Genomic DNA, 23,084 nt, shown 5'->3' on the forward strand with positions numbered 1-23,084 from the left:
GCCCAGCTGTGGGCAGAAGCCCCACGGCTGAAGCCCCCATTCCCTTGGTGGCAGGAGGAGCAGGGCAGTGAGGCACAGGAAACCCACTGCAGGTACCTCCCTGTGCACAAACGAGCTCCCAGGGGAACAGCTCCTGCTCCCAGTGCAATGAAGAGCAAGGATGGTTCTGCCCAAAAGCTGCTGCTTGTCTGTGATTCATTTGTAGGTAGCACAAAAACAAAACATTCTTCTCAAAATGCAGCAAAAGCAACACCCTGCTCCTCTGAGCATCTGTCAAAGACAGAGCAGTGCACGAACCCACTGCTAAAGGCTGTCACATGATGCAAATCTCTGGGAGCAGAGAAAAAATTGACAAAAAGAAAAACATTTCAGTTCCTTTCAGTAACGTTTAACCTCCCGAAGTTCACGAACTCAGTTATCTAGCATTAGCCACTTGTAAAAATATTAGCTTCTGGTTTTCCTGTTTCTTCTGCTGGAGGATTAATTTCAGGGAACTTTCAGTCTTGCTTTTGATTCTAATGCTCTTAAAACAACTACTAGAATAGCCATGGTACAGTCCAAATCAAAAACAAAGCCAACACAATGAAGCATTTTATCCAGACCCATTTTTGTGCTAATTACTTGGTTATTTTCCACCAAATCTTTCACCAAACCCTAGCAGGCAGAACTACCAGGGGGCCATATTTGTTAAAATCCCAAAGTGACATCCTGATGAATCTGCTGCCTGTCTCTAAGTGCCCAGAAACACAAACAAAGTACTTATTCTAACCAGCTACAAAGAAATCTGTCCTTGCTCAAACACTAGCTGCAGGTTGCAAAACAAAGCTCAGAGCATTTGTTTCAGATCTGTTGTGTGCTACATCTCCAAGCACATTTCCATTTTTGATTAGTCCAGCAGCTGTGCTTTCCTGGAACAAGACCAGATCATAAACCCAGGATGAAGCCCCACTGAACACAAGATAAAGGGAAAAGTGCCAGACACTCCAGAGTGCTCTTCAAGTTTTTGCTATTGCTGCTGACTCTCCTTGAAGGACAAATATATACTGGCAACAGGAGGCAGTATAAAATTTTAACAGTAAGTAGTCCCTGCTTCACCTGTTAAATTCAACTCCTTGCAAGCCAGGAAAAACATCTCTGACAAATGGAACCTGTAATACTAGGTGATTTTTTTTTTAATTCTGGCTTTAATTCTACCAGCACACCCACACAAAAGTTGATGAAGTTGCTGGAAAGGATCATTTGGTACCTTCTGTTAAGTGACAAACACTGAACACGTGCAGTGGGAAGGTGGAGAAGCACCTCTGGAGCATCAGCTCTTGGAGACCTGGCTATGAAGCCAGAAGTAATTCTCACCTCCCTCCCCACAACTGCTCTCAGTTGTTTTTTACCTCTGCAATTTTCATTTTAGGTAAAAAATGTCTAAATCCTTGCAGATTTGCAAACAGATGTGCTGGTGGAAGTGGTTAAAGGAACATTTCACAATTCCTGTCCAGCTAGAGAGTGAACTAACAAAGGTGATGCCAAGCCACAGAACCACCCTGGGTAGGAAGCCAGGAGCACTCTGTACTCAGTTACTGAGTTGCTGCTGCATTCCTCAGGAGCTTTCCAGAAATCCCCCAAGAGCCACTCAATCTAGTACTTTTTCCTCATACAAAGCTGAAACAACAACTTCCCTCTGCAGAACTACTTAAGAAAGTCCAAGAGTCCTGACCTGAACTGGTCAGGATCACTCCTTCACACATCCCCTCAGCCGTTTTAAAGGAATATTATTTATTTCAATATAAGTTCAGCTTTGTACTTTTTTTATGTAAGTAGTATATCTAGAAGTTATTGTCACTCTGGAGCTGTTCTGAAGAGGGAGTTTTATTTCAGCTTTTTTTCTTTGAAAGGATGTGACAATATATTTTTGAAAGCAAACAAACTGATGAGCAATTTTCAAATAAAATACATTTTTTACTTCTGTTTACATATCTCAGAGCTTAATTTCTCTCTATTTCTATGATCCAGACTACATCTGGATAAAAAATTGTTCAAAGTTAAATGAATAGTTTATCTCATTGCTTGGCAGCAGCACTTACCATTGGAACCATCAATTCTCTAGGCAAACTAGGCCTATGGATAAGGAAATTGCCATAAATACTGCCATCAGGCTTATAAGAATATATTAGAAAACAACTGGCTTACACAATAATAAACTGTTTATCTTTGGTAGTGTGTAATGACTAAAAGAATTATATGGAAACAGGACTTCTGTAGTCATTCACCCTACTTCATTGGACCTAGATCACTTGTCAGAGGCATCAGCAGAAATCTGGTGCTGGGTTATGCAAGGGTTGTTGGTTCCACACATAATCCTCTGGAAGTGTTTATTTTGTGTGTGTGCTGTTTAAGAGCTGTATTTGAGATGCCTTATATTGGTTTAAATGGAAGGAATAGAAACCACCTCCAGGTATTCTATTTCCTTTTACCAAGTCAACTTTCCAGTGCTCTCTAGGACTGGATAGTAAAGATGGGAAGAGGAATCAAGGTATTGAGGCCATGATCTTACCCATATTTTCCAAAGTTTGGATGAGTTCAGATACAAGGTTCTGTTTCTATCCTCTGCCCTATGTATAAATACATAAAACAGCTCAGTCATACCCAGGTGTGCTGGTCCTTTCAGGGTAATTCTCACACTGCGACTCCCATGTGGTACAGCAATCACAGTTTCTTCCCCTACAAACATTAAAGAACTGGTTTAGAAATTATTTTTCATCAGGGAATTTGTACATCACATAATTAGACTGAAAACCCTCAAATGTGTCTAAGAAAATATTTCACAGCTTTCACAATTTTTCTATTAAAAATTATAAGTTATTTTATTAAGTACAGTGTACTGAGTCTGTTGGATATGTCATGCAACTATTAAGACCTACAAATGGACTTGTAAATCTTGCTTTCTCTTGGAAAATAATTTGCTATTAACAATAACAACTGAAATGTCAGTAGTGTATTAGGAACATATTTACACTCTGTTGTCCTAGTTTTATTTTCTAATCACTGAATTGACATCAGGAATCTGCTAAGTAGTCCTTCCCCCTTACCAAAATCTGCAGCTGTTCAGTCTCATTTTGCCCACACCTCATTTCCTGCTGCAGGTCACAACTTTAATAAGTGGCAGGACTTACAGGAAATAAATCATCTACTTAACACTAACCCTTAACCAATTACAGACCAGTTAAGAGCAAATATATAATAGCTATAAGGTATATGTTATAACAGTGTCTGCATCTAGCTTACCATATAAGATCATTTCTTCCAGTAAGAGGCTCAATTTAAAATGAACTATAAACCAAACCAGCCCCCAACAGGACATATCAATACAAAACAGCTTTTGGCTGCCTGAAAGGCCTCTTCATATATAAATGTGCAACACACTTACTTCAGTGCATTTTACAAAGGCAGAAAGTTATTACTTCTCATTTCAAATGTAGGAAATCTGTGATTTGCCCGAGCAAACTGAGTTACCAGTCAAACCAACAGGCTAGAGACCCTCGTGCCAACAAAAGCAGTGCTCTCAGAAAAGGGTATCCACAGGGATGGCCACAAAAAGAAGAGAGAAGCATCCAAAGAGCTGTCACCCACTTCCACCATGGCCCAACTGCATCTCCTCTGCAAGGCAGGCCCTGCCACACGGGCCCTCTGCAGCTGCATCCTGCACAAGATGCTCTGTTTGGTGATGAAACTAATGCACATTCAGTGGCTGGTGCAGAGGAAGTTCCTTTTTGCAGATTCAAAAAGTAATGTGTGTTGAAAGTCAGTGATACACTGGCTCCAGAATTACTCATAAAATATTTAAAGGAAGAACAGTTGAGTTTAGTTTTAACTAAAAAAATAGTTTAAAAAGGTTTCTTTCCACTTTAAACCAGACCCCTTTATAGTAGATGCTAAATTATCAGCTTCTGGTTTACATCTCCTTAGCATAAGTATGATTTCCTGCCAAATGTTCAGAAAACTTCAAGCAAATACTGCAATTATTTTTTCTGAAATAAACACCTTCTTATGTTACAGTTTTTATATCGTCAATTTCTAGGAAGGACATTGAAATATAACAATTTATTTTGGATGTAATAAAATACGAGCTTTATTAATTTCATTCTTGTGTATTCCACCAGAGTGAAAAATACTACAGTAAAACAATAATACAGCTAAGGAGTCCTGGAAAAAACATTAACTACTGAACCACTTCATATCTTTTTGCATCTTGGTTTTTCATCAGAGGAATTGCTAAAGATAGCCAGGAGGTAGTGGGTGTGTATATCTTTAAAGTAAGGAAATAACTACTGAATTCACATGTGCTCGACAGCATTTGAGAGAAAGCAGGTTTGAGGGGCCCATCTATGCTTACTTGGTGGGGAATTGCATCCCATCCTGATAACAACCAAGGGTCAGTCACAGCACAAAACCTCCAATAAAGTCCGGTGATGACCAGTCCAGAATGCTGCTCTGCTGCTCTGCAGGGCAGCCCGTGCTGCAGGGACACAGCCTGGGTTTGCAGATGTGCACACATGTGCAGCCCTGCTCCTCTGGAGAACAACAGGGTCGATCTGCTGAGCTTCCTGCACCTCCCCACAGGCGGCTCCGCTGGCCCCGGCAGACCCTGCAGATCCCTTTTCAGGATGCCTCACATTCCTTTAGCAGTACTACAGACATTCCACCCTCACCCAAGCACTCTCTGATATGGTCCAAAAGTCTCATGGGGGTGCTAAATTTGGTGTTTCTCAGCGGCAGAGACAATATTACCAGCAAGTGTTTTATTTGCATTAGGGAGGACTGAGCTCACTGCCGCAGCAGCAGGCAACCTCTGCAGCCCACAGACCTGTCAAGAAGCCTGACAGCAGGAGATTTTTGTAACCTGACTGAGATAATTATGACCTAGGGCAGTCTTTCCTTGAGATGAAGTAAATTACAGGAAAAAATAAATGTGGGATTTTTGGACTTCTGGACAGAGATGAGGGTTTGGAAGAAATGGGACAGAACTGACCATAAGGGTCAGTTCCTTCTCCTAGGCACGGCTTTGAAACAACAGTTAAGGTTGTCCAGGTCTGGCTCCTAAAATATTATATATTCCAAAGGTCTCTGGTTCTCAGTTGAATGTAATTCATATTCTTAACGAAACACAAGGCTCTGTAAAGCCATTTAAAATGGTTATGCTGTACATTTCCCATTAAATCAGTAGGGTCCACACTGCTAAAAGCAGTGAACTCTTACAAAAACATAAGGGGAAATTGCTACCCTGAAATCCATATTGAGAATTTTTGATTAAACTTTTTTTCTCCTTACAGTATTTCTTTGAAAGTTAATTGCTGACCTTTGTCTAAAGATGAAAACAAATTACCCCAAAATCATCTGGAACACTCAGAGACACCAGACTCTAACATATGAGGTCAGATTAAGGCTCACCCTAAAAACTGAGAAGCAAGTGGGCTATTGTCTCTCTATTCTAACACTGCTTTCAGGACAGGGATTCCCAGCAGCACGTGGAGTCATCTCCCTCCACTCTCACCCAGAGATTCTCTCAGCACATGTATGCACACAATACAGCACTTGCTGATTGAGCTCCTGGATTACTTTTACTTTAGATGTCAAGGTTTGATCCTGTTTCTATGGTGTTAATGTGGATTTAGATTTTGGATCTCAATGAGAGCAAGATCAGACTCCCTGCTATGGTAAGACTGGGAGCTAATCCCCAGGATCAAAATAAAGGAGCCACATTCCTAAATTCAATCCAATTCAGCAGGTTTTATTTATTTTTCCATGTGGGCCATGGTGGACCCATTTACTGTTTCACATATGGGCCAGTTGGGATTTTTCCCTCTCTCCTCTTATAGCAGGCCAGAGGTTTATTTCAGGTCTATAAAATGTGTTTCTTTCTATGTATTTGCTCAGAACTTATTTGCTGACTCCCTGGTTCTGATGGAAGACCTTTGTGCTCTCAAAATACAAACAGTAATCCAGGAACAGCTACAGCACACAGGAACTAAAAATCTCAAAATATTTGGAACCTTACTGCAGTAGCTTCCCTCATCCTCTCTGGCATCAGGCATAATTCCAGAAGGCACTGCTGCTGGGCTTTGTGCTGACCTGCCTAATGAAAGCAAACCCAAATGCATGCACTGGAGAAAACACAAAAATATGCAGGAAACTGCTCCTCAGGAGAATGGATCTTAAGGAAATGCAGTACAAAATAAGTCATGAAATAGCCAATGCTCTTACTAAGAAATTTCTTCAAGACAAAAGGGACCATGAAAGCCCAGAAGAAGGCTTCATACTATCTGTACCAGCCTCAAGTAAACCAACCAAAGTGAAGGGATGTCTAGACTGAAACAGCTGGTGCTGAAGACCCAGCATCCACACTACAGAATTGCAGGTGCCTTGTTGGGTCTAATTCTAGTCTGCTTCCATGGACTGGATGTCCTAGAGCTGCTGGAGAACATCAGGTACTTTTCTGGGACACATCTTCTGGTTTAGCTTCATCCAAAAAATTCCAATTTATGCTCTCCAAGATCACTCTGTGATGTGAACTGATGAACAGTATGTTAGGGCCATGGCGAAATCTGCTTCAAAAACATGCTCCTTATCCATAGTGGAACACTAATGCATTGGCATTCTATCCCTCCCCACACACAGTTTTCCTGCCAAACCAGTCCCAATTCCCTCTTCTGGCTCTACAGATAGTTGATTTTTCCCCTTCCTCTCCAAGTGTTTTTGACTCCATCTCCCACCCAGATTCCTTATCTAATCTCAGTCTTCTCTTCCTCTTTCCTTGACTCAGTGTGTCTGTACAGCCAGTCCCACAACCTCCACCCACCTTCTCACATCTGCCTTTCCTTCACTGCATGAACTAATGGCAAATTTTCCTGTTCAGCTCATCTCATCTTTCCCTCTCCTCATGTGATCTCATCACTCCCTGTCATAAGTTTGAAGCTCAGGAGACTGGAAGCTCTCCACAAAACCTCTTCTGAATCCCTGAATGTGAGGTAGGAGGCATCAGAGTTCATCCCATGGCACTTGGTCCACACTGCAGTAAAGCAGAAAGCAAGAGAAACCTCAAGGAAAAATTTTGATAGCTTATTTCTGGAAGAGCAACATGTTAATGTATTCTAAGGAGGCTACACACATGCAATCTGTTTGCAGTCAGGACTTGTAACAAGCTAGAGAACACTTAAAAGGATAAGTTTTCAGAAGAAGATTCCACTGAAACTGAACAAAAAGGTTGGGGATTTTTGTAAAGGTTGTAGTAAAATATGTGTTGATGTTCACAGACATTGCAAAAGACTTATCCATGACCAGAAGATCATTGCCTGCCAAATTTCAAATCCCTGATCTGTGATCAAGTCCAACAATGGGGGGATTTTAAGACATATTAAAAAAAAAGTTTCAAGAATGTTTTGACAGTGGGAAACAACATGTTTTTCTCCTCTGTCCTTGGAATATGCTGAGCTGTTTTGGCTGAATTTTCTCCAAAACACATAGCACCTGGCATGAGAAGTTACTGACACAACTATCTAATTTTGGAAAATAATCCTTCATGTAAAATGAAGTATCAGGCAACCTTGACAATTGGGGTTGCTAGCTCCATGTATGTTTATTTCAAAGAAGGGAAAAAAAAAAGTGAGGCAAGAAGTTGTCACAAAGTTGAGCTGGCTGCTGACACAGAAAAGGGAGCTGTGCCAAAGGCCTCTGTTTAGATAAATGACCAAAGTGAAATTAGGTTTTTGGTTAAGCATGCTTGGGGATGATGGCATACATCACATGAGAAGAAGTGACCAATGGTACATTAAACAAGTGCCATAGGAAATAAAGCACATGGCAAAAGGAAATTCAAACAGTTACAAAGCCATCCCCAGTGAAAGCTTTTATAAGGAGATCTTCAGCAAAACATTAAGAAAGGCAAAACTTGCAAGTATCTTGCAGTTTGGGAATCAAATAAAACCAGACTGGGATCAGTCCATACCATCAACTTCACCCCCTACTGAGCCAGCATCTTGTCTTCCTTGCTGGTATCAGAACCAGAACATTTTTCTACCATTTCTGGCCAACAATGGTGCAGAAAGGAGATATGAGGGCCCAATCCAACAATTTTTCCATGTGCACAAAGTGCAGTAGAGTTAATGGGAGTTCCATGCATTTAGTACTAGAAACTTCAGGCCCATGATATCTCATTTCCCAGTGGGATGGTACATTTTACAACCTATTACACTTTTTGTTTGAATATCGTTAGTCAAACCTTTAATCATTTTACCAGAATGTTACAATCTGGCTTGCTGACAGAAGTTTAACTTACTTTGTCTTTCAAAGCCAATTAAGTGTTAGTGGAAAAAATAAACTCTTGAAATAATTGCTCCTTTCATATTTGCAAAACAGTAAGCTCCCTTTCACTGCTGTTTAACTTTCTGATCAAAGACATGAATTTAATGTAAAAACATATTAAAAAGATAATAAAACAAAATTAGTCCTTCCTGAGAAATCATTTGCTATCAAGGCCTAAATTTCTTTGTTTCAAAATAAGGGCTAAGATAACCAAGCACTTGATTTTCCCTTATACCTTTTATACTAAAATCTTTGGCTCTTGCTTTCCTTCCAGTTTTTTAATTTGCTTCATTGAACAGTAAAATTTACATCCTGCTCACAGCCTTAAGCTCCCTCCTAAATACATTTCTGTCATGTGTCAGTATTTTCTCAACAGCAGTTCTGAAAGCTTCCACATGACTCCTTGGAAGATAATGTGCCTCCCTTCACTGACATTTTACCACAAAGAAAGGATGGCTTTATTTCCACATTTCATTCACACACAGGATGATTATATGGAACTCATTGCATAGTTCTGAACAACTTGACCCAAAATATATTTTGGCACCATCACAATAACCAAGAAAAACATCAAGTTCTGAATTTAGTATCATGTGGACTCTTTTGCTTATGCCAGTGGTAATTCATTCATATCATCCAGCCTACTGCAGTGCAAGATAAACCCAAGACTTGGCAAAACTGACATCTTTCCTCAGAACAGTCTTTTTTGGTCTTGAATTTTAAAGGATTCTTAAGGAGACACTGAGTTATGACAGAGGAAACAATGAACCATGGGCATTCTTCAGAACCTTCAAGGCAATGGGAGACCTTCCACCAAGTGATGTCAGCTCTAGTCAGCTCTTATCTGAGCCAGAACACCACAATGAAATTAATATTTTCTGTCATAAAATTACAGTTTCAAAACCAGACCCCTTTTACAACTTTGTCTTTACTGTTCTTTCATCCTAAGTAGCAATTAAATGTGAAACTATTTCACTTATCATGAACTATCCAATCAGAGTGACCAATCCAAAAAGTTTATTTGGGCTGCCTTAGAGCCAGATATGCTGTCCCCAGGAATCATCCTTCTCCAGGAGAATCTCTGGTGCTGTAAAGCTGGAACAGACACCAGAAATCCCTTCAATTCCAGCTAACCTTCATGTCAGAAAGGGAAAGAGCTATTTTTTGCATATCCCTATATACCTGTACCTATCTATAGACACAAAACAAACACAGCTTGGAGACACTACAAAAATATTTGCTTTACAAGTGCTTGATCTATGCTGCCCAGAAGTTCTGAGTCGTTCATAGCACTTTTTATTCATGGCAAATGAATAAAAAAGTGCCCCCCCATGAAAATCCTTTTTCAGCTCATTGTAAGCATTCAAGACATTTTCTCTCTCTCTCGTGATGAAAAATGTTATAAATTACTGAACTACACTCTCCCATCAATAAGAAACACCTTTAGTCAAAGCAAGGCAAAGGCTAACACTGATAGACCATCTAATATGTAAAAAAGGCTCTTTGGCTTGTGAAAAATTATCCTATGACTTTAAAAGCCACTGCCACACAAACAGTCACTTTTTATTTTAGATTTTATGTCTTTGCTATACACATGTATTGAATTACAGAAATTGTGCTCCTGCACAGTGGTACCCAACACCCTTGCAGGGCAGTACAAGACACCCCACTGCAAAGCAATGAGCATTCAGATAACAAATAAACTACTCCAAAGTTACATCCAAACTGAAGCACGCTGCAAACAGGGGCATTAAAACCCCCATGGGAATAGTTATATATACTGCAATAAGATTTTAGCATGATTCAATATACAAAGCTCTTTCAAAATCAGTGCACAAGTGAAATCTTTGCAGGCTGAAATACAATATTGAAATATAGGCAGCTGTCAGAGGCAGGGGTTTCATCCATTAAAAAGAACTTTTGAACTTTGAGCACTGACTTTAAGAGCACCCTTCTATCTAGTAACTTTGCAGGAAGGTATTTAACCCCAAAGGCCCCATATCTCCACGTGACAAATACACAATGTGAGCTCAGAAAAAGAAAAAATTATGTGAGGCAACTATTCATATGATAAACACATGGGACAGGTGCTGTGAGATTCCAGGGAGCATCATCTGGGAGGGTGGAGAGCACCAATGTCAGAGGGGAGTCTTTGGAAAACTTTGCCTGAGTATCAAAATAGCCAGAGTCTTCAGACTCCAGTAAAGGGTCTAATTCCAATACCCCTCCCCTTCTATATTTTATATTTTTGATATTGCTGAGACCTACAGAGTTACTCCCAGTAAGATGTTAATTATTTTGATAAAGAATGGTGGAATTTGAGCCAAACACAAGAAAAGAGATGGAAGTACTAGATCCTTTCACTTTGTGCTTTTTGTACCATACAAGTAGTAACTTGCCTCTGAAGTTCAACAGTCATTGGACACCACAGAAAAAACAAACAAACAAACAAACAAAAAAAAAAAAAAAAAAAAAAGAAAAAAACACAACCAAAAAAAATCAAAGTTAATTTGAAAACCAGGTACTTGCAAAGCACAGGCCACTATTTCCATAAAACCATCTATAAGATGTTTCCATGGATTAATAGTACTGCTTCAGCATCACATATACTGCAACATGAGGATACCCTCTAAAATAAGATGTGCATCTTGATGGTTATTCCTGATAGAATGAATTGAGTAGCTCTATTAGAAAATATGCATATCTCAAATTCTTTCCTAGCTATACCCTAATGTGTGGTATCCCTCATGGAATTTCAGAAGACTAATCTAGCACAGACTTTAGAATAAGTAGCTTTGTAAAATGCAAACAAGTATCTGGCTAAAAGGTCACTGCAATATGCATGCTAATATACAAGCAGAAAACACACTCTTGGATAAATCACCACAGGATCAATTTGCAACCTACTTTTTTCTGGTGAGACATGTGCCTTAGCTTGTCCCCTCACCAGCCTGCATGTTGAGCCATCTCCTGCACAGATTCCACAGTTGTCTTCCTTGGCATTGCTCCCAAGTTGTCGATCACAGCCTACTGCCTGCCAACATCAACACCACAGTCAGAAGGAGGGCAAAGCTGTAGTAGACATGCTCAGGTTTCTGGAATTTTATTTATTATGTTATCCTTTTGATTTTACGAGTTGGCCTCATTCTATCAAAGCATATCGTGCCATTTAGGATTTTAAAAGCATGCTGTCATTTCCATGATTTTAATGATGAACCACAACAACTGATATATGAAGCTGTTCAAGCATAGGAAATACATGAATCCACTTCCCACTACTTATGTGAATGAATACCATTGAGCATTATTCTTTCCAAGACAAGGCATAACTCTGTTATTTACAGTTTGGTTTTCATCACCTGTTTAATTATGACTGAGAAAGGATAAATGCAATTAAATAATCCAAGTTAAAAATTTAAAGGGCACTCAGCCCTCAGCTTCACAGACAGGCAGTTGAGGGCAGTGCTAACATTCTAGTGTCTTGGCCATTCAGAATTGAACTGGCACTTGTGTACATCTATTTGCCATTTACATCAGTGTCAATTACATGCACATTTGCTAACCAGCTTTTAAAAACTTGGACGAGTCACTTCTCACCTTTGGATTTTTTCTGGTTTATGAATATAAGACCCATTCTATAAAACTTTCCAAAGATTATTATAAAAACACCCAAACTTAAGCACTGCCAAAAATTCAAAAAGCAATTTAAAAAAAAACCTGTCAACTGAAAACCCTCCAAATTATAGTGAAAACATTTTTCCAGGTTTTTCTTTTTCTGCGTATCAGTCAACTCCACAAGAAAGATGGGAGTGAGAATGGAAAGAGAAAGAATAGACAAAAATTGACTAAAAGCAGCTTCCTGATCAATGGAAGATAAATATTTGGCCTCACCTATCTTACTCTTTACCATTTCATAGAAGAATCTTTCAGGGAGTACCAAGCACTGAAGAATGTGGTGAAAAGCTGATCTCCAGCTTCAAGTTTTCTCGAGTCAGCCTACCTGGCTCTTACATTCACATGTGCCTGAGAAGGGCAGCTAATTTGTCATGGGTGTATGCATTTAACAAAACTCCAAACTGACAAATGGATAGAAAACCCTCTGGAAACTCAGAGTTAAAAGCAGTGCTAGAACTCTGAAACTGGCCAGCACACGCCTCTTCCTATATAAAAATGCTTGGAAGGGGCAGTCTCAGCTGCCAAGATCCTGCATCTGTGCTGTGCCAGAACTGACACACGATCCCCTCGGAGAGGTGAGCATCCAGTCCACACGTAAGAGGCAGGGCTGGGTCTTCCAGTCTGAGTTAACACACACACACAGACACACAAATCACACACATCCACTGCCAAACACGGAGAAATGCAATCTCAAAGTTTCAGATGTCTGTGGAAAAGAAAACAAAGCAGTCCCACCTCCCCCTTCAGCCCCTTTCCCTCATTTTCCCAATTCCTTACAGCCTGAATTCCCTTTAGAGGAGGGCATTAATGGGGACAGTTTACAGTCCTTCACTTGAGACACCTGCAGGGAAGGCATCTCCTCCCTAAGGGCTTCTGATTTTCCAGAGAAACCTACATTAGCAGCAGGAAATTATTTTATTCCTGCAATTGAAGGAGACCTTAATTCTAGCCCAGCAAGGAATTAATTTAAAAAATAAATAAGCCACTTAACACTAACAGTAAATCATTTGGGTTTTAACAAAAACTTAGTTGTAAAAATAAAGCAAATGTACACACATGTGAACTCAGACCATCTCAGAACAGGTGCTTATTTACCACACAGGAGGCATGTGGGAACACTGTACTGTAATTTAGGCATGGATTACAGATTAAGGCATTGGCACTTGAAGTTGTCTTTAGCATTAGGTCTGGGTTCATTATTGACACCCAGAAAAACATAAAAAGAGAAAGGTTGCAAACAAATGACTAGAAACAAGTGTATGTTCACACTTTATAAACAATTAACATTGAGGAATGAATGAAAACACCATTTAAGAAACAGAAACTGACTGGGCCACTCTGTGAGTCAGAAAGCAGACGACATTTCATGGGATACAATAATAATAATAATAATGTGCTCGACAGCGACATTTGCCTCAGCATTGACAACTCTTTCAGCTGCACAACAGAATCTCTTTTCTGACCTTTCAAAACTCCTGTGTTTTTCCATTCCAGTCCATGGAAGGGGTCTAACTGCAGACCCCCAACTAACAGAGCTGTTGCATGAATTCATCTCCTAAAGTCTGTGAAGCATGCAGATGGTGCAGGGGTGGAGACCATACCAGTGGTTGAAAGAGTCTATAATTCTCTTTGGAAGACTTTTAAAGTAGTCACTGCTCTCCACTCATTCTCCTGCCCTTATCCTCATAAAGGCACCATAAGAACATGGAGGTAACTTGTATCACAGCAGATCTCCATAAATATCTCTAATACATCTCTGTTTCATACTGAAATCTCCTTTTCTATATATTAAAAAACTGTTTATTCACTCACCAATTAATTTCAAAGGAAAAAATAAGCTGCACATTGTGATACCCTGTGTGGAAAGTGCTGTTTCTCTTAGTTTGAGCACATTTGCAGGCTACAGATGCTGCAGGTCTTTCGTGGGAGGAGGGCACTGAGCAAGCAGAGCAGGACCAGCCCATTAGGGCCCAACATGACAATAACAAACACCCAGACTGGGCTCTTCCACACAGCCCCTGTGAAAACAAACTCCCACTGGGTGTAACAGAAATCACACAACTGTGCAAACACAAGGCATCACTGTGTCCTACACAGATATTTTGTACAAAAAGATAATCACAGCACAGCAGCATGCTTTAGAGGGCTGTTTCATATAGTGTTATTGCTTATTTTTTAATAATACAGAAATGCCTCAGAAATAAAACAGGAGTGCTAGCTGCAAGGGACTGGGATGTGGGAAAAGGTTTACAGCTCCCCTGACAGCAAAGGTGGTGTGTTCAGCTAGATGCATTCACCCTCTGCAGACTTCCTTGCCACACTATGTTTGCAAGTTTATGTATCTGTCACAAATAGAAATAGCAAGCAATGATATCTGGGAACACAATTTAGAAAACTCAAATTATAATCACAATTTTGACTTGATGTGAGCATAGAATCCCAGATTTTGTTTAACATGAAGGACCCAAAAATTTCACAGGCTTTTAAGTGACAAGCCACAAATTTAGAGATAATTCAAGAAGGAATCTTAATAAGTGAACACTGGGATGGGACATATTTCAAAGCTCAGAGTCTACAGCTAGCCTTTTTTATCTGTTTGTAAACCCTTGATCAGGAATGTCTCGGGTGAGCTGAACAGCCATAGATCTCACCAGAAGAGGAAGCTGTAAGGTATAGCCTTGGAAACAGGGTCTCAAAAGCTTATGGCATTGTGACACAAAATATTATGAATTTAGGATATTCATATTTTAGCCAATAACTGCTGGAGAGAAAAAAAAGTGCTTGATGAAACATTTTGAAGACAGCAAATTTGGTTATTTGCAAATAAAGCTGCAACAAGGACAAGAAAATGATAAATGGCAGCAGCCTTCCTCCACCTCAGCCAGCCAAAGAGGCTGATGATTTCCACAATTAAGGCATTTTGTGGGATTAATTTGCCCCACATTGCTTGCTGTTTACAGAGCAAAGGGATCAGCTGTAAATATTACAGGCAGACTGGGAAAACATCTGCAGGCTTTTAGGGCACAGTCAGAAATAATATTAGGTGATTTTTACATAGTCTGAATAAATGAAACAAGTGATAACACAAGCTGTGTAATGGAAGGGTTGGGACTCAGTGAATTTAAGAAATTTGTAATCATAAATATCATCCTCCCAAAAAAGATACAGGAATTTAATGATCAGGTTGTAATTGAGCTCCTCAGACAGCAGGGAGAGTATTCACCAATATGTAACAAAACAAACAGCCAGCAGAAATTTAATGTAAGAAGAGTATTGAGGAAAAAGCAGTTTTTGAATTTATAAAATTGCCCATTGTGGGGTACAAATGAATTTGGATGGGGCAGGATTATTTTCAGAAACAGGTCTCCAGTCCATTAATATTTTTGGACAGAACCTGATTAAGTTACTTGTCTGTTCTCACAAAGGGGAAAAAAAGAAATATGAAAAAGAATTATACAGTTTACAGAATTATGTATACTTTCCTCACAAGCAGCTCAGATAGAAAGCATCTGGTTAAGCAGTGAACAAAACTCATCTGCTTCAACAAACCTTAGCATGGCAGTGCTGTTGTGAAAGACAATCCTGAAGGGTGTTAAATACTTTGGAGCATGCTTAGAATAGTTCATGTAGGTTCAGAAAGGCAAAGGAAGAGCAAAAGGTCAGGGTATAAAATACAGCAATATAGATGAAAGAGAAGAATGAAATCACTGCTGATATGTTAAAAGTGGCTATGGAACATGAAAAATATTTTTGCAAAGATGAATCCAAAAATGACTCAGAAGCTCATGTAAAGCTGTTTCTTTAGGTCATATTCAATTAGAAGTGTTTCAGCTGAGGACTTGGACTTAAACAAAGAAATTAATGTAGCATGTTAATTTTGATTTGTGAAGGTCCAAGAATAATCTGTTCAATTCAAAAGGCTTCCTTTGTTAAGATGTTTAAAATTAAGTAGGATAAGAAAATTGACAGGACTGCAAGGTGACAGAATTTTAACAAATTCCAGTATGGTAAAAAAGCACCATAGTGAAAAACAAGGCAAACCCCACCCACACCCTCCTTCCATCCTTTCAGAGACTTCTCTTAATAAATATAAACATGGACTACAATTGCCAGTGCAGAATCTGATACTGAATAAGCTTTAAAATGTCAACATTTGCTTGTGAGACCGTTGCTTTAGCCCCCCTGAACTGTGGCTTTACCTCAGCTGGACTCACCTCCAGCTGCAGGCACTCCCAAAACAGGCACAGCACCACCTCTTTGTAGAACTCATTCTACAGCAGTGAGTTGTCAGTTGTAAAAATATTACATTTCAATTATTCAAAAAGGTTTCTGGAATGTCAATGACTCAAAATTATATACTTCAAATAAGTAAGTTAAAGGTACACCTACACTTTTTAAGATAAAAATATTTATTTCAGAGATGAGTAAAACCAGACATCTCTGTATAAGAAACATCATGGAAGTGTTAAGTGTCAATATTTCTGTCAAAAGCATGAAATCATATCCAGCAGTATAGATAATTATAAATAATATTTCTCTTTCAAGGTGAGCTTTCCCCCTTCTTGGGTCCTCTAGAGCCAAAGATCCAGGTATAGCCAGAAAAAACAAATATTCTGAGTTCTCCTAATAGAAGCAGCCACAAAAGAATAAATCACTGCAATTTTTATTTGTGACAGATACATAAATTCTATGAAACATTAAAACTGAAGCTTCACTAGAGCCATTATCTTTCTATCTACCATGTCTTAGACTAAGCTCTTTAGCAGACATGCCATTTAAATATTGAGCAATGTATTTGTTAAATACTAAATAATTTCCTACTTCAACTAAGAAATTTATTAGTGGTACAGACTCTCATTTATCAGTGATTCCATTAAAATTATTAGGCAAGCTTCTGTGTTGCAGTGTTCTGTGTTTCCTTGAGGGACTGGCAGCTCAGTGTCAGGGAGTAATGCCCTTTATTAATGTGATTTGGTTTAACAAAATGAAAACAGAAGAGCAATTCAACTATATCTCAATATGACATAATTACCATCCCTCTACAGCTGCTGAGCAAACCCCCAGCTGTCAGTAAAGCCCAGCTGAAGGCTACTCTGGGTACATTTCTATTCATTGCTTCCAGTGGCCTGGCTCTTTCAAAGGATACTCCAGGAACTCCCTGCAAGTGGAACTGCAACTCAAACATACAGATGGCATTTAGTGAAATTCAGCTGAAGCAGAAATCCCAGCAAATAATTTATGGGGAAGTGCCCAATGTGCTTAAAATGTCAGAGAGGTGATGTACTTCTGCTGAGCAAGGAACTGCACTGCAGAATGCAGAAATGGAGACAATAACTGTACTGCCCACAAGGATGTGATGGAGTTACTGCACAGGAGACCCTTCCCTTCAGGGGCTGAACAGTCTGAATTATCTCAGAACATGTTGTCCAGTGGGTCTTACTTTAAAACTGGCCAGAAGCAGATCTGAAAGGTGGCAAAGGCTTTGTGTCCCAGGTGCAAGTGCCTTCCACTGCCTTTCAAATTTGTTAGGATTTGCAAAATACACTGTGAAAATCAACTATTAAACCAAGCATATCCAACTTAGTGATCTGACTGCCCAGCCACCAGGACAGCAGTACTTGGACTTCTAGAAACCAAATTATTTATTTCAGGCTTAGAAGAGATTAGAACTAAGATAAAAATGGAATAAGAACATCTACATACTCCTAAAGGTTAACAGCATTGCCCAAAATACAAGATAACCTCCAAATTACTTCTGAAAAAAAATGCCATATCCAAGTTTTTGACTGGACTAAGAAAGGACATATTTTATTTCAGCATTTAGTAGTAAAGGAAGAAAACAGTGAAAAACCCTTACATGCTCAAAAAGACAAATCTCTATTGTAGTTTATTAGAATCACTCAATAGGGAAAATTAAAGTCCTTTGGGTCTTGTTCAGAGAAAAGAGATTTCTATTTCCAAAAATGTAGATTCTCACAAAATCCAGAGCTCAGAGAAATTAAGGTTGTGTTTCATGGCACAACTGCATGTGCTATGACAGTACAGAGACCTCACTGCATCAATGAGAGTTATTTGCTGCATTTTCCCCTGCTCTGCTTGTCTGAGCACAGAATCCAGCACAGACAGATGTCAGGGCTGACTGCATCCACACAACAAATAACTACTTTTAAATATGGCTGTGGGAATTCATTGTAATAAAAATGAATGAAAAAACTGTCATGTGAAAATCCTGCTCTCCCTTGGTCAACATTTTCCATGTCTCTTTGCCCTGCTGTAAAACCTTGCTGTCATTCAAAGCCCATCTATTCATGGACTTTGCAATCTCTGCTCACATCCTTCACTTTGTGACAGCTTCAGCTTGGCACTTTATTCCTACACAGATAAAATATGTCCCCTGAGAGAACATAAAGAAAAAAGCTCCCACTGTCTCTTTCCCATGCTCATCACCCACAAGTAATTGATTTTGACAAGCAGAGGGAGAGATACCAGAACATCCCTCCAATTAAGCAACTTTCATTTTTTTTTTTTTTTTTTTTTTTAATTTACTTTAGAAGTAGTGTGGAGTCTTAGCTTCCAAACCCTAGTTTATCCTCACTGAGGATTTATCTTGGTCTAAAGCCTGATGACTTTATCTGAGTCATGATTTTCTTCTCACATGGTCCTGTCTCACAACTCTTCAGTTATGGCTGAGCTAACAAAGGCCTGATTGTGGCACGGGTTCTCACATCCCTGGAATCAAACCAGCCCAGGACAGTAGCAGCCCAGACAAGCTGACAGGCTTCAGCATGTGCCAATTAACAGAATAAAGCCCCTCCAGGCTCAGGAGAACCAGGAACTCCCCAGCCCACGAAGCTGCAGTCCCAGCTGCCAAGGTGAATGGGCAGCAGCTCTGCTGGGAGGTGGAAAACTTCCTCTGATTGAGGATTTTCAGTTCCTCACAGTAAGAAATCAGACAGCAAAGGCAAAGTGTGTCAAAATGCAAACCTCAGAATGGAGGTGGAAAATAAGTCAGGATGATGGGCACAAGGAGACACTCCATGATGTTCAAATTCCTGAGCCATCCATACAGAGGAAAAGAATGTAAAGCAATAAAAAACCCCAGAAAATAAAAAAATACAGTGCATAAAATTCACTGCATACTAAAGGGCTCCTAAAAAGACTTTCCACATATTTCTGCTGACATTTTATATCTGAAGGCAAGAGGCTAAAGAGTGTTCCACAACTCTGTAAATCCACTTCCATCAAATAAAACAAAGTGCTTCCAAAACCTTTAACTCTTACTACAGGATCTGTCACATGCTAGAGGAGCTGAGAGATTATAGGACCACCCAGCAGGAGCAAGTACCCTTTCCCACATGGTCTCCATATAAAAAAAACACCCATACACACAGCCAGAGGATAGGACACAAACTCCCAGTGAGCTTCTTGTTTGTGAGAATGCTTTCAAAAAAGAAATCAGAATATGAAATCAAATTACTTTGCTCCATTTCTGGCTGGGTTCAGCCAAATCTGCCTTGCTGGTGAAGTTAGCCCTGGGGGATCTGAAGGTTACTAAGGCTCTACCTCAAGATGACACCCAAATCAGGAGTTTTTCTGCTATCACTGCTCACATGATTTAGGTCCTTGCTAGGCTGGGAAGTAAAGTCACATTTGCACTCAGCTCACTAAAACAAAACAAAACTTGGCAGTGAATCACTTATGACCAAAGAGGTATAGATAAGACACTGGAGATCAGAAAAAACCCACTCCTCATCTGACAAGAAAGGATAAACTTCCACAGTAAGAAAACCCTATGGAGAGCATTCTCCATAAGAAACAGTAGGAGAGAGACTAAGATAAGACCTGAAAAGAAACACCAGTTTCTAGCAGAAGTGGGAAACCGCAAAAGAAAAACAAGTGATCCCAAAAACCTCCTGTTATTATTATTATTTATTTATAAAAGCCCACCACTGAGTTGCCAACAATGACATCTCAAGGGAACCACTACACCAAGGTGGGCAGTGACATTCAAAGGGGCAAGAGCAGCCCTTGAAGGGTGGCTCCATGATCTGCTGGCCTGGGCAGTGCCAAGAGCTCCCACAGAGGAGAAACCAACCCCCTGAGGCTAGGGAGGGTGACACTGACAGGTCACTAGGATGTGGCAGCCCCTGCTTAGCTCAGCCCCATCCTCCCATGGGACTTCTGGAGAGCCACCACATGTCCCAGCTGAGCTGCAGCTGGAGCTCCCCACTCCCAGTTTTATGACCCTGTCACACGTGTGCAGTCACATGAAGTTTGTCATATGCAGCTCTGAGAGCCAGAAAGTTTTGCTGGATCTCCCTGAGTTACTGCCAGTCTTTCTGGGCAGGGTCCAGCCTGCCAGCTCTGGTGCAGTGACACACAGACAGAGTGCAGGCATCTGCACAGGGGTTCCTTCATGCTCCAAAATGCACTTTACTCTGTGCATACCCAGGAAAGAATGCCAGGTTTAGTGTAACAGCTGGCCTGACACAGAGCTACCTCAAAATCCATTCTTCCTATGAATCACTCCAAGGCTAAAAAGAAGAAAAAGGCAAAATTCTTTTTTTTTTTTTTGATAATTTTTAAATATTAAAATCAGATTAAGAGTAAGTATTAATTTTGGGGGGGAAAAAAGTGGTTTTTTAACAACTATTCAGGAATTAACTACTCAGACTAACATGTGTTAGAAAGATGTCTGCAGTAACACAGGATGGAAAGGAAACCTTCCTGTCTGAGTCTCTGCACACCAAACCTCCTGTGCATCCTGGGCAGCCCTTAAACATATTTACAGGCAAAAAATGAATCTGCAGGAACCAAGAGAAAGTACACAAAACAAACAGTTTGAGAAAGCAACTCTCAGGATAAAAGGGGCCAAGATTCAAAGAAATTAATAAACTGCTATAATTTTAAGTTTAAAACACAAACAAAGCTTATAAAAAAAAAAAAAACTGCAAGAGCCTTCCAAGAGCTTACAGAAACTGTTTTCAATGAAAACTCTGACAGATATTTACATCCAGCACAAGAGAGCTTCGGTGGTGAGTGATGCCTACTTGCCATATGATGACATGTGACAGAGGAGAGCTAGCATGGCAGAAGAGGATGGTGCTCCCCTTGACATGTGGGATGTGTTCTGATGTCAGCTAAATTTATGCCATATGCTACAAGGCACAGTGTAGTGTCTGCCTTTTTTGGAACACAAACAACTTGCTGACACTAAATGGAAAGTTCACTGCAGGATTTACATCATCCTTGACCTAATTGTGACAGCCTAGGACAGAACTACTCAGGCTGCTCCTCAGGACTCCAGATTTTTTGGGTGATGCATATATTTGTTGTCCAAACATATTACTCCATATTAGGAAAATTATCACTGTAACCATTTCAGGTGCTGGCACAAGCAACACCCCATTCTGCATTCTGGTAGAAAAAAAAGCAGGTCTGCACAAATTAAAAACAAAACCCAAGAAGAGGCAGGGCCCCAAAGCAGGAGGAGTAACTGGGTAAATTTTGCCCACATATGTGTCTGACATGCAGATGTTTTTAAATGTCTCCACCCACAGCCAGATGGGCACAGCAGGAACACATTATATGAAAAAATGTTTTGGGAGTTATGCAGAGACTAGAAAAAATATCAGAAGTGTGAAAATCCTGGCAGTGAAGTTTTGACCTGTCCCCATTTAACACAACAGCCCCAGATATTTGGGTTGGTAACAGAAGCAGGGCAGTAGCAAACTAAAACATGATCAAATGGTTTGAGTTTAGCCTCAAGCAATCCCAAAATATCTTACTAATTTTCCCAATAAACCTTTCCCTGCTCCACCATCTTTGGATTTCACCTCCTGTAAAGCCTCACACCTCCCATTCAGAGTGCAGCTTTGGCATCCCACAAGTTTCTTTGACAGAGCTTATTTAGCTTGATAAGGGAAGTACAAAGGATCAGAATTGAAGCTGGAGAGCAAGAATTGACTGACCATCTTTTTAAATTCATATGCTGCCAAGGTGAGAGCTTGAACAAGAGGCAGAATTAGTGATGCAGCCCACCTTAGCAGGAGCCAGCACACAGACCAAAGTGAAATCACACTGGGGAGGAGGGGAAGTTGAGTCGACTTCGAGACAATAAATGATCCAAACCAGCACCAGTCTCCTTCCAGAAAGTCTTTGGTGCTGCCAGGCACAGAAGTGAAGTTCCCCACATTGTCAGTGTGATGTGCTCATTTAGACGAGTTAGCTGTAAAACCACTTGCCAAGCCATTTGCTGGCTGTGCCAATTACATGTCAGAACCCACCAGACAGATCTTACAGCAACAATTGAGGAGAATCACAACTGTGCTGTCTCTCTTAAGAGCAGTTAACTAAACAACCATGTTTTTCTGGGAAAGATTAGGCATCAATTTGTTTTCTTTTCCTGCTCAAACAGGAGCAGCACAAAGCTCTGTGTTTTTTTCTGAGGAAGACCCCACACCTCCCACAGCCCCTTTCACAAGTAAGAAACCTTCCCTTTTCCCTCAAAGGAGGAAAAGGTTATTTAAATCAATCTTCATTTAATTTAATTGAATTCCATTTCAGTTTTTTTGCCTCAATAAAATTATTCAACACAAAATTTTCAAATATATACTTCAAAAAGCAAAAATTTTCAATTTGTGCAAAAATACCTCAAGGAATAGCCAATGACTTCAAGAAAATAAAGTTAAAACAGTTAATTGTTTATGAGTATCAGCAATAAGTTTAAAAAATTGAGTAAGTTACAGCACAGGACTCATTCTAAACATGTTTGTTCCATGCTTTTTTCCTGAAGATGTTACCTCACACTGAAAAATATTCTTGTGAAACTGGAAGAAAAAATGAAAAAAAATAAAAATGGGAGACAGAGAAAAGAAATTTATTTTCTTCAATGGTGTAAGAGTTCCAGTTCCTGCTTCTGGAATGATTAATTTCTTCTCCACCGCTTCATTTATTCTAAAAACTGTTTATTTACATTTCCAAGCATTTTACATCATATAGACACACAAATACTACAAAATGCTAAGAAGGAACATAGAAAGCAGTCCTTTTAAATA

The 23,084-nt window shown here is 39.8% G+C and overlaps 1 protein-coding gene across 5 annotated transcripts in view; it reads right to left on the reverse strand.

Annotated features, from left to right (window-relative positions):
- The window catches only part of ADAMTSL3 (ADAMTS like 3), a 170,216-nt gene that overhangs the window by 61,252 nt on the left and 85,880 nt on the right, over window positions 1-23,084 (reverse strand). For all 5 annotated transcript variants that reach the window (XR_007778529.1, XM_030228420.2, XM_018913899.3 and 2 more), the window contains exons 7-8: window positions 11,260-11,386; window positions 2,641-2,715 (exon numbers count right to left, since the gene is read on the reverse strand). Coding sequence is in view for 4 of the 5 variants with exons in the window: in XM_030228420.2 (XP_030084280.1) it covers window positions 2,641-2,715; window positions 11,260-11,386 (202 nt within the window). In the remaining variant the exon portion in view is untranslated. The remainder of the gene's footprint in view (window positions 1-2,640; window positions 2,716-11,259; window positions 11,387-23,084) is intronic.

This window comes from Serinus canaria, chromosome 10 (assembly GCF_022539315.1).
Source record: "Serinus canaria isolate serCan28SL12 chromosome 10, serCan2020, whole genome shotgun sequence".
In the NCBI taxonomy this organism is placed as follows: domain Eukaryota; kingdom Metazoa; phylum Chordata; class Aves; order Passeriformes; family Fringillidae; genus Serinus; species Serinus canaria.